The sequence below is a fragment of the Salvelinus fontinalis genome, chromosome 5 (genome assembly GCF_029448725.1).
Source record: "Salvelinus fontinalis isolate EN_2023a chromosome 5, ASM2944872v1, whole genome shotgun sequence".
NCBI classification, from domain to species: Eukaryota; Metazoa; Chordata; class Actinopteri; order Salmoniformes; family Salmonidae; genus Salvelinus; species Salvelinus fontinalis.
The window spans coordinates 7,071,570-7,084,027 of record NC_074669.1 but is presented as its reverse complement, the minus strand read 5'-3'; the positions used below and the strand labels follow the sequence as shown (position 1 = coordinate 7,084,027).

Sequence of the window (12,458 nt, the reverse complement as noted above, 5' to 3'; positions counted from 1 at the left end):
CTGCAAAAGTGAGTCCTGTGCATACTCAGAAACCCCACTGACCCCTGCGTTTCCCACAATCCTGCCTCAATGTCCCCTGGCAGAGAGAGAGGAGTGAGATAAAAGAAGGATATCAATAAGATCACTGCCAACATTCCACAAGCAGGGAGCTATTTGTCTTTTAATTGTGTTAGGAAAATGTTTCCTTTTGGCCATTTTGCGTTGGATGCTTTTACTAATAAACAACGGAGGGGTTGAGCAATAGCAGGTCTCCCTTTTTTAAGGACTTATTAGGCACATTGTATGTATACTTATACGTGCACACACTTTTTTCGCTTTGTGTCTCGCTGCAAATTCCCCAGTGTGTGTTTATCTATAGTCTCCCAGCCTTGTCTGGTCTTGGCAAGCCCTCAGAAGGTGCTGGAATTAGACTCAGCCGATGTTTCCATTGCTCCCTGCCCCCGCTAAGCACAGCATCTCAAGTCAGGTCCCCCTCTCACTCTTTAGATTCATGGGAACTCTTTCACTTTTAAGTGGGTGTTAAGTGTTTAGTTTTAAATAGTGCTGGCACAATTACCGTATGACCGTGTAACTGACGGTTAGGGGTCAAGAAAATGAAATAACCGGAACCGTTTTTGTTGATGGAACAAGCAGCTGACTGAAGACATGATGGCCGCTCACCCCGCCAACCCCTAGAGGGCGCGCTCCACAGTTTGGGAATCACTGACCTATGCAACGCCCCCTACAATGCAGCAGCACACCTAAAAATAGAGTGATATTTCGATGGCAGCACTTGCAGTCAGGATTGGAGGAGAGACATTTTTTGGGGTGGGGGGGGCAATTATTGTCATCCAAAATTCTATGACCGTCATAGCCCTAGTTCTATGTTAAACTTTGGTTTAATGTCCTCGTATACACCACTGCCCTGAACCGATAAGTCAGTGACCATGGCCTAGTTCCATTTGGTCTAGGTCCTCACCATTGAACACCATTGTGCTTAGCCACTGGCTAAGTTTAAACAAGATGCTGGAAGTCCCACCATAGCCTATAGGATGTCTAGGTGGATCCACCATCATTTTGCTGACATCATTCCATCCTTTGAGATCTATAAATATCAAAAGGAGAGGTGGTAAGGGCTAGGGCCTAAAGGCTAAAATGGAACTGGGCCCGTGCCTCACAATTCTTTGAGCATAAGGATATTACTGCCGGGTGTTGTTCAGTTGGGCAGGAAACATTTTAAAACGTATTGAAAGGGAAAAGAACATGAGCGTTTCTTTTTGGACCAAGGTAGTCCCTGATGTTTTCTTCCGATTGGTGCCTAATGAACATGACCATGATATCATATTGACCTTTGACCCCCACTCCTATGGTCCTGTGTCCTTTCCATAGTAAACACAGCCTGGGCAGCCACGAGTATGTACAGAACTGCAGGAAGTGGGAGGCAGAGATCAAGCTCCAGCTGCTCTCCCAGAGCACCATGAGAAGGGATCTGGCACGATCGGTAAGACACAAACCAATCAATCAGCGACGTATCACTTTGGTGTGTCTGTGTTTGTCACAAAGAAAGACCAGCTAGAGGTCAGAGGCCTGGAGGAAGGTCAATGAAACAGACAGACGTCCAGAAAGACAAACCTTCAGACTCACAGAGAGACCGAGGGGTAGACTTGCAGAGAGGGGTAGACTTGCAGAGAGGGGTAGACTTGCAGAGAGGGGTAGACTTGCAGAGAGGGGTAGACTTGCAGAGAGGGGTAGACTTGCAGAGAGGGGTAGACTTGCAGAGAGGGGTAGACTTGCAGAGAGGGGTAGACTTGCAGAGAGGGGTAGACTTGCAGAGAGGGGTAGACTTGCAGAGAGGGGTAGACTTGCAGAGAGGGGTAGACGGGCAGACTTGCAGAGAGAGGCCGACGGGCAGACTTGCAGAGAGAGGCCGACGGGCAGACTTGCAGAGAGAGGCCGACGGGCAGACTTGCAGAGAGAGGCCGACGGGCAGACTTGCAGAGAGAGGCCGACGGGCAGACTTGCAGAGAGAGGCCGACGGGCAGACTTGCAGAGAGAGGCCGACGGGCAGACTTGCAGAGAGAGGCCGACGGGCAGACTTGCAGAGGGAGAGATCTCACATCAATAGCTAGAGAAACTGCAGTCCAAACTCGGTCCTCAGCCCTTAAATGTGCCTTGCCCAAGCGAGGGAAAGTGATGATCGGAGAGGCAACTTTCTTGGTGGAAATCTTGAAGTTGAGCTTAAAAACAACCAACCTGAAGCTATTAATGTACCTAGTAAGCTAACGTAGCTAGCTAGAACTCATGTCAGGTAGCTTGCTAGTTACAGTTACCCACAGCTGGCCAGCTAGTTTTATAGTTTGGTCATTTATTCCAATACATTTCAGAATTGCCAAAAATATGTTAATGAAGTTAGCTACGTTTTTATAGGCTCCTCACTCAAGACTAAGCCAATTTGCCAATGCTAAATTCATCTATATATTTTTTAGTAAGCTCGTGTCATTTTGTCTAGCCGAAAACGCAGCTGTGTTTATTAAATATGACACTTTGCCGCCACCGGTGTATGACACGTGACTACAGTTTGTGTTAAATTATGGGTCATGTCAACCGCACAAGTGATCAGAGTTCTTCACTTGCTCCCTTGAGTTAAATCGAGGCCCGAGGGTGGCTACGTTATTGAATTGGACCTCTATTTAAGATGGCAATCAAACTCCATCCGGTTACAACGGGGATTCCCCCAAGGGAAAGTGGCTAGCATGAGGGCTGAGGGGGTAAAAATAACGTGTTTGGACTGCAGCCATTGAGAACCTAGTGAGACTGGAGTGAGATCTCATTGTTTCATGCTTTGTGTGCATGCAGGCGGAAGATGACTCATCTCCGGTGGACTTGGAGAGGCACCTGAGCCAAGTGGAGAGGCTGTTTAAGGAAAAGGTCACCAGGTAGGAACTTCCTTTCTGCTTCTTATTGCATCATCTTCACTGTTGTCTGGAGCCAAATAAGGCCATCTGGAATTCCCAATAACTATCTGTTGATTCTCGCGCCCCCCCCCCCCCCCCCCCCCCCCCCCTCCAGACAAGGCCTGGCTGACTATCTGGAAGGCTATCACAATCAAGTCAACATCTGCCTTCAGAATGAGGTAATGTATTAAGTTAATTCACCTCTTTGATGGTGCATTGAAGGCCTTAAACATGTATGGTGGGGTTGTGGTGCAAAATTGCTATCAGGCGTTGAATGGGAGTTGTGTATTGCGTGGATAGTTCACACACAATTGGGAAAGGCCTATAAATTCCTGGAAGAAATGTGCTGTTTCAAGTGTCACTTGCATTGTTGAGTAACTCAATAGAGATTTCTCTCACACACACTCTAACAAAGACTTTGTTCCACTACAGAGTACCCAGTATAAGACTGTGGATGGGGTGGTTCAGATGGTGAAGAACCTGTGCTGTGCCCTGGATGAGGTAGAGACCCAGGCCATCACGGAGGCAGTCAAGAAAGTCAAGCGCTCAGTCAACCTCCCCAGGACTCGCTCGCCAGAGGTACGTTCAATGATGCATAAACATCACATGAATATATCAATGTATATCTCTATGGATTGATCATGTCTCTACTACCGGGCACCGACTAACAAAACCTTTTGATGTAGCCATTCATTTCGATGACTATTTCACCTAGTAAAGTGTACAAAATGAGAAGTGAAGTGACAACAGTGAACCATCATATTTGTCTAATGAAGATCTACTAATGAAACAGAAGGATTGCTGTTTTGAATTTGGTCAAGTTTAGAAGAGGTGGAAAAACTATTATCCATCAATAATGATAAGCCACCAGGTATAGACAACCTTGATGGGAAACTATTGAGAATGGTAGCAGACTATATTGCTACCCTATTTTCCATGTCTTTAACCAAAGCCTAAGGGAGTGTGTGTGTTCACAGGTGTGGAAAGAAGCTAAAGTCATTCCACTACCTGAATATAGTAAAGCACCTTTTGCTGGCTCTAACAGCCATCCAATCAGTTTGCTTACTGTTCTTAGTAAACTGATGGAGAACAGTGTTGAACAAATACAAAGCTATTTTAACTAAGTTAACTACTGACTTACAGCATGCATATAGGGAAGTGCACTCAACTTGTACTGCACTGACTCAGATGACTGATGATTGGAAAAAATTGGATAACTGGATAATAAAATGTTATTTGGAACTTTATTGTTAGATTTTAGTACAGCCAGTTATTGATTTCAAATTAAATAATCATTAACTCGTTATGGCTTTGTCACCTGCCGTCACATGGTTTGAGAGTTACTTGTCCAATAGAACTCTTTACTCTTCAATGGAAGCTTCTCTAACATCAGATATTTACAGTGTGGTGTCCCTCAAGGCAGTTGCCTTGGGCTGTTACTCTTCTATTTTACAAATTATTTGCCACTTGTCTTGCAAGAAGCTAAAATTACTATGTATGCTGATTGCACACTCTACACATCAGCACCTACAGCCAGTGAGCTCACTGAGACTCTTAGCAAGGCGTTAGTCAGTCAGAATGGGTAATTCACAATAAACAGGTCTTAAATGCATCTAAAACCAAAAGCATTGTATTTGGTTCAAAGCATTCTCTTAGACCTAAACCTCAACTGGAGTTGTTTATGTGTTACCATTGAACAGGTTGAAGGAGCTGAACTCCTAGGAGTAACTTTGGATGATCAGTTATTATGGTCAAGTCATATTGACAAAGTTGGGGAGAGGTATGTCTGTTATAAAGAGATGTTCTGCGTTTTTGACACTTTAACTTTACTAGTTGTTCAGGCTCTGATCTTGTCCGATCTTGATTACTGTTCGGTAATATGGTCAGGTAAAACAAAGAAAGACCTAGCAAAGCTGCAGCTGACTCAAAACAGAGCAGCATGCCTTGCCCTTAACTGTACATACGTAACTAACATCAACAACATGCATGATAGTCTTTCATGGTTGAGAGTTGAGGAGAAATTCACTACTTTTCTTCTAGTCTTTTTAAGAAATATTTGTGTACTCTTCCTGGGGTTTATTAGGGATCCCCATTAGCTGTTGCCATGGCAGCATCTACTCTTCCTGGGGTTTATTAGGGATCCCCATTAGCTGTTGCCATGGCAGCAGCTACTCTTCCTGGGGTTCGTGAAGATAATATTATAATCATATGTTCATCATATAACATTATTACACCACTACATATCTACAATACAAAATGTATAATATCACCATACAACGTTATTTCAATGTACGTGTGTAGAGTGCTAGCGTTTGTATGCGCGTGTGTCTTCACAGACCCTGCTGTTCCATAAGGTGTATTTTATTTTATTTTTTATCTGATTCTACTGCTTGCGTCAGTTACTTGATGCAGTCATAGCTCTATGTAGTACTGTGCGCATCCCATAGAAAATGCCTAACCACTTGTATAATCTATTTCCATACACTTCAAGCAGACATACATACCCCACCAGACATGCCACTATGGGTTTCTTTAAAGTACCCAAACCAAAAACAGATTTAATGCGTCACAGTTATGTATAGAGCCGTGTAATCGTGGAAGGCTCTGCCACCAGAGGAAAGAAAGTTTAGCTTTAAAAAATGTATTAAAAAGATATTGTCACAGCACCTCTCCTCTCTCTAGAGATCTGATTTAACTCTACTGTATATAAGAACATGTATATATGAAGCGTGTAAATAGTCATTCTGTTCTGTTTCCAATATCACTCTATTATTTATTTTGTCTCTAACAGTTCTGTACTTTGTCATGTGTTTGTATGTTTTATGGAACAACTAAAAAGTTGCTGCCGTATGTGCTGTTGCTAATGGGGATCCTAATAAACTAAACTAACAGCTCTCTGAACTGAAGAGATGGGCATAGGACAGGACTGGAATTCTATCATTCATATCTGTTTACGTTTCTGTCTCAGGTGGGCTCCAAATCCTTAGGTGGCTCGACAAATGGTGAGTGCTACAACAACCAGTCACATTTTTCACACATTAAAAGTTTGGCTCAGCAAGACTATGATCAGAATATCATCACACACAGTGGCGCAACTTCCTGCTTACAGAAATCAACAAAAATAGTTCAAATCGTTTGCGTTAACATGACCCTCTTCATACCCTTTGACTCCTCCAGGTCACCTCAGCCCCGTAGAGGAGAGCATGTGCTTTCTGACGGATGCCGTCTATGACCTGGCTAAGCTCTACCTGCGCTCCTTCTGCGCCGCCTCCTCTAGCTCCTCCCCTGACCCCTCCTCATCCATCTCCCAGCATGCCGAGGGGGAGTCTCCTGTGGAGGGGTGTAGCTGTAAGGAGGCCTTGGGCACCACTGACCACCTGCAGTTCACCCTGTTCGCCATGCATGGCATCTCTGCCGCTTGGGTCAGCAGGTGAGTGTACCAGGCACCACCTATTGGCTTGGCATGGTAGTGCAGTTAGCTAGTGGTTTACTAACACATTGTTTTGCTACTAGCTACTTTTTGGGGATGGTTTGATAATAATAAAAATAAACAGGAAAGATCCCTCCCACCTATGCCCCATACTCACCAAGCAGTACAATAATTAACTAAATACAATATGGCACTTTACAAAGTTTGGATGCTATGCTACACATCTGTCTTATTTATCCTCAACCAGGTTTGTTAGCGAATGTCAGAGGTAGGACCAAGTCACTATTATTCTAGTCAGAAGCAAGTCGCAAGGTCCGAGTCTCAAGTCGAGTCCCAAGTAGAACGGGTCAAGACTAGTGTCAAGTCCAAGTCGTGCATTCTAAGAGCAAGTAAAGTCTCAAGTCAACTAAAAAAAAAATCTATCCATGCAACGACTTGTTCAACTACAAATCTTTGTCTGTTCATTGAGACTACCAGACAGCCCTTTTCATTATTTTGTCTACAACACATTTTGATGATGTAATTGTGAAATGGGGACCATGTAGCAGTCGTAAGGACATGACATCAGCAGGTTGACGTGCTCAGATGGTAGATTTATTTACAGGTCTTGGTGATCCAATGGTGAAAGCACCATATCATCCAAAATATACCAGTGCATTTACCAAATATACAGTGTATTCGGAAAGTATTCAGGCCCCTTGACTTTTTCAACATTTTGTTACGCTACATCCTTATTCTAAAATTTATGAGAAAAAAAAGTTTGAAATCTATACACAATACCTCATAATGACAAAGAAAAAACAGTTTTTTAGACATTTTTGTAAATGTATTAAAAATAAAAAACGGAAATATTACATTTACTTAAGTATTCAGACCCTTTACTCTGTACTTTGTTGAAACACCTTTGGCAGTGATTACATCCTCGAGTCTTCTTGGGTGTGACGCCCCAAGCTTGGCACACCTGTATTTGGGGAGTTTCTCCCATTCTTCTCTACCGATACTGTCAAATCAAATATTTCAGGTTAGATGGGGAGTGTCGCTGCATAGCTATTTTCCAAGTCTCTTCAGAGATGTTAGATCGGGTTCAGGTCTGGGCTCTGGCTGTGCCACTTGTCGCAAAGCCAGTCCTGGCTGTGTGCTTAGGGTCGTTGTCATGTTGGAAGGTGAACCTTTGCACCAGTTTGACGTCCTGAGCCCTCTGGAGCAGGTTTTCATCAAGGATCTCTCTGTACTTTGCTCTGTTCATCTTTCCCTCGATCCTGACGAGTCTCCCAGTCCCTGAAAAACATCCCCGCAGCATGATGCTGCCACCACCGTGCTTCACCGTAGGTTTGGTGCCGGGTTTCCTCCAGACGTGACGCTTGGCATTCAGGCCTGAGTTCAATCTTGGTTTCATCAAACCAGAGAATCTTGTTTCTCATGGTCTGAGAGTCCTTCAAGTGCCTTTTGGTCAACTCCAAGCTGGCTGTTATGTGCCTTTTACTGAGGAGTGGCTTCCGTCTGGCCACTCTACCAGAAAGGCCTGATTGATGGAGTGCTGCGGAGATGGTTGTCCTTCTGGAAGGTTCTCCCATCTCCACAGAGGAACTCTGGCGCTCTGTCAGATTGACCATTGGGTTCTTGGTCACCTCCCTGACCAAGGCCTTTCTCACCCGATTGCTCAGTTTGGCCAGGGGCCAGCTCTGGGAAGAGTCTCTTGGTGGTTCCAAACTTCTCCCATTTAAGAATAATGGAGACTACTGTGTTTTTGGGGCCCTTCAATGCTGCAGACATTTTTTGGTACCCTTCCCCAGATCTGTGCTTCGACACAATCCTGTCTCGGAACTCTATGGACAATTCCTTCGACCTCATGGCTTGGTTTTTGCTCTGACATGCACTGTCAACTGTGGGACCTTAAATAGACAGGTGTGTGCCTTTCCAAATCATGTCCAATCAATTGAATTTACCACAGGTGGACTCCAAGCAAGTTATAAAAACATATCAAGAATGATCAATGGAAACAGGATGCACCTGAGCTCAATTTCGAGTCTCATAGCAAAGGGTCTGAATACTTATGTAAATAAGCTATTTCTGTTTTATTTTGTATGAATTTGCAAACATTTCTAACAACCAGTTTTGCTCATTTTTAATCATTTTTAGAATACAGCTGTAACGTAACAAAATATGGAAAAAGTCAAGGGGTCTAAATTCTTTCTGAAGGAACTGTACACAGGTAATAAGAAATAGCCTCTGTATCAGACTTAAAGACATGCTCCGGTACTTTGTGACTACTGGCTAAAATGTAAACAAATGTACCTGAGAATCCTTTTAACCTGTCCTATCTGAATGGACACCGGTAGAGGGCAAGACTGTACGGCCTCCCCTTGAGAAACCAAATGGAATCTGTCTAACAGGCGGTCTGAAAGGTAGGCCTCCAGGACCAAACAATTACCAAATTGGCAATTACAACCAATCAACTGGTTCTACAATGTAAAACTTTATTTCCACGTACATTTGTCTTAATCAGACTTAATTATTATTGAGATTAACACATGCATACATGGAACAATTTTATCTTATTCAACGTTCTGACTCCTATGCTAGTAATTGTTGCCCCATTGCTGATGAGCTTGCAAAATATTCTTAATCACCAAACAATTTTTGGAGCTGCATGTTTTCCATAATAAATAATCTTCTCTTCCTATAATTTGATGTTTGTGCTGCACCCTATAGCGGTACAGCAAATCAGCTATTTGTACCCTAGCTCACCACGCGACCTGTTTGCTGGTACAATCAGAGTGCCGAGTGTGAGTTTCACTAGCCAAACTGTTGCAGGTTTTTTTGCAAGGGCGACGCTACGGTCTCTGACTGTGTGTAGAGTAATCCACGTAGACTCTGTGCCACAAAATGAGAGACAGAGCATTAGAAAACATGGCCAGATAATTTCTCAAGTCAAAGTTGAGGCTCTGAGTCAAGTTTCATTATTTTATTTTATGTCGAGTCTCAAGTCATGAAATTTGTGACTCGAGTCCAAAACTCTGGTGAATGTTGCGTGAGGCTGGAATGTCTGCTAGGTGCTGTTGCTCGATAATTGGACAGTGACTCTTCTGTTGTTGCAGATGTGCACAGTTGCACACCCAGGAACGTATGTTATGAACTGAGCCAAGAAAGAGAGATCCCCAGTAAAAAAAAAAAAAAATCTTTACTCCTGGTTACTGACCAGTCCCATCCTAATAATCACTTTCTGTTTGCCCATTTCTGAATGGACTTGTCAGTGCCTGTCATTTGGTGTAACTTTCACTTTTTGCATTACACCTTTATTTCCCTGGCCAAGTTCTTTTGAACATATTTTAGTTCAATATAAGAAAGTGGTATCATTTGAAGTGGACTTAATTGCATTAAGGAAGACACTAGAAACTATAGTTTTCACCTTTAAGAAGGACTTGGCCCTAGAACTGATACCGTTGCTCTCTTACACCTCTTGTTTCTCTCCGCATCTCATTTTCCGCAACAGTATCCAATTCCTCCGCGGCTCTATTGTATCTATATCCATCTTTCTTCCTGGAAGAGACTTGAGCCAACCTTTCCATTCAGTGAGCACAATCTTGCACGACAGTGGAGACTTGGAGTGACACATTTTGATTGTCTCACTCAAATCAAGTTTATTTTATATAGCCCTTCGTACATCAGCTAATATCTCAAAGTGCTGTACAGAAACCCAGCCTAAAACCCCAAACAGCAAGCAATGCAGGTGTAGAAGCACGGTGGCTAGGAAAAACTCACCAACTTACAAAAACCACCAACTTACAATCCTGAGACAAGGCCGAGTATAGCCCACAAAGATCTCCACCACAGCACAAACCAAAGGGGGGCGCCAACCCAACTCAAGGGTTGTGTTCATTATGGCACACAATGGAAAATGTTTTAAAACACTGGCAGTCCCTGACAGTTTGATGCATAATGAACACAAGCCAGGCTTGGTGGGAGGGAGGCTGGTCCAAAATGCCACTGGAAAATGTGTTCCGGAATGCCTGTGCCTTTGTGCTTGGTCAACGAGGGTTAAAAACAGAGAGGCACTGGTAATAACAGGCTATTTCCTTCTGCCCGTCATCCATAGGGCATCGTCCAAGAGCTTGCACTACATGACCAAAAGTATGTGGACACCTGTTTGTCATGCTGAACAGGAAAGGGCCTTCCCCAAACTGTTGTCACAATGTTGGAAGTACAAAATCATCTAGAATGTCATTGTATGCTGTGGCGTTAAGATTTCCCTTCACTGGAACTAAGGGGCCTGAACCATGAAAAAACAGCCCCAGACCATTTTTCCTCCACCAACAAACTTTACAGTTGGCACTGCATTGGGGCAAGTAGCGTTCTCCTGGCATCCGCCAAACCCAGATTCGTCCGTCAGATTGCCAGATGGGGAAGCGTGAATCATCACTCCAGACAACGTGTTTTCACTGCTCCAGTGGCGGCGAGCTTTACACCACTCCAGCTGATGCTTGGCATTGTGCATGATCTTAGACTTATGTGCAGCTGCTCGACCATGGAAACCCATTTCATGACACTCTCTCGACGAACAGTTTTTGTGCTGACTTTGCTTCGAGGCAGTTTGGAACTCTGTAGTGACTGTTGCAACCGAGGACGTTCTGTGAGCTTGTGTGGCCTACCACTTCACGGCAGAGCCACTTTTGCTCCTAGATGTGTCCAATTCACAATAACAGCACTTACAGTTGACCGGGGCAGCTCTTGCAGGGCAAAAAATTGACGAACTGACTTGTTGGAAAGGTGGTGTCCTATGACGGTGCCACATTTTGAAAGTCACTGAGCTCTTCAGTAAGGCCATTCTGCTGCCAATGTTTGTCTATGGAGGTTGCATGGCTGTGTCCTCAATTCTATTCACCTGTCAACAACGGGTGTGGGTGAAGTAGCCGAATCCACTAATTTAAAGGGATGGCCACATACTTTTGTATATATAGTGCATTTTTAGGAGGCATGGAAAACCTTTTCTGAGCACCATATCAATGGAAGTCTGAAAATATTAATCCCGTAACACGACGAGAAATGCGTCCCGTAAATATTTAGTCTTGAACTAACAGTTACTCCAACGTTTTGGCATGGCTGGAATCGTCTCATCTTTAAGGTTTGACTGTTCTGCTCTGTTGTGGCTAGCGTATTATGACACACACACACACCATCTGTAGGCACAGTGATGCATCATGTCACCAGCAACAGTGAACGCATGCACACTGTGCTGTGTTGAAGCACAAGACAGATGGCATTGAGTAATAGAAAATATTTTGGAATCCTAAATGGTTCACTGCCTGGTTTTCTCATTGGAGCTTATGGAATGTCAGGTCTTTCATAATGTCAAAAATGTCTTTCATCAAAAATGTGAACTGTGAAATACACAGAGCCAACTTAACACCATTTTTTTTTTCTCTGTACAAAGATGGATTTTAACTCCAGAATAATTTAGTTAATTTCCTTCCTTTTTTCTCTTACTCTCTTTCCTTCCTCCCTTCTTTTGCAGCTATGAGAAGTACTACATGATGTGTGCTCTGACACACAATGGCCGGAACTTGTTCAAGCCCATCCAGTCCAAGAAAGTCGGCACCTACAAGAGCTTCTTCTACCACATCAAATGGGACGAACTGTACGTCACTACTGCCCTCTACCCATAGAAATACAATACCGTTAGACAAGACATTATACATAACACTTATGTGTGTATATTCTGTTTTTGTGTACGTGATCATGAAGCAAATGACCAAATCAATAATAGCTGATCTAATCTATAATTGTGTTTTCCTAATCTATAGTATTGAATTTTGTGCCTATACCAATCTTGAATTTCCCATTTAGTGTCAGATGTCAACTAGGGTCAAATTTCCTTGGCATCTGTTGCACAGGCCCAGTCACCAACACCACAAACATAGCAGGACAATAATACAAACTGATAAGACATGACAACATTTAAAGGATTGTTACCTTGTAATACATGTATCATTTGGTCAACCACTGGATACAATTACTAGTAATAATAACAGATTCCACATAACAGACACTTTTTTTTTTATCCAAAGGAACTTAAGGGTACAGTCAGTGCATACATG

The 12,458-nt window shown here is 43.4% G+C and overlaps 1 protein-coding gene across 1 annotated transcript in view; it reads left to right on the top strand.

Annotated features, from left to right (window-relative positions):
• Positions 1-12,458, top strand: part of LOC129854835 (phosphatidylinositol 4-phosphate 3-kinase C2 domain-containing subunit alpha-like) — a 67,271-nt gene that overhangs the window by 28,239 nt on the left and 26,574 nt on the right. The window contains exons 5-11 of the mRNA XM_055921972.1: positions 1,369-1,480; positions 2,836-2,915; positions 3,049-3,112; positions 3,366-3,512; positions 5,902-5,935; positions 6,111-6,363; positions 11,876-11,998. Of these exons, the coding sequence (XP_055777947.1) occupies positions 1,369-1,480; positions 2,836-2,915; positions 3,049-3,112; positions 3,366-3,512; positions 5,902-5,935; positions 6,111-6,363; positions 11,876-11,998 (813 nt within the window). The remainder of the gene's footprint in view (positions 1-1,368; positions 1,481-2,835; positions 2,916-3,048; positions 3,113-3,365; positions 3,513-5,901; positions 5,936-6,110; positions 6,364-11,875; positions 11,999-12,458) is intronic.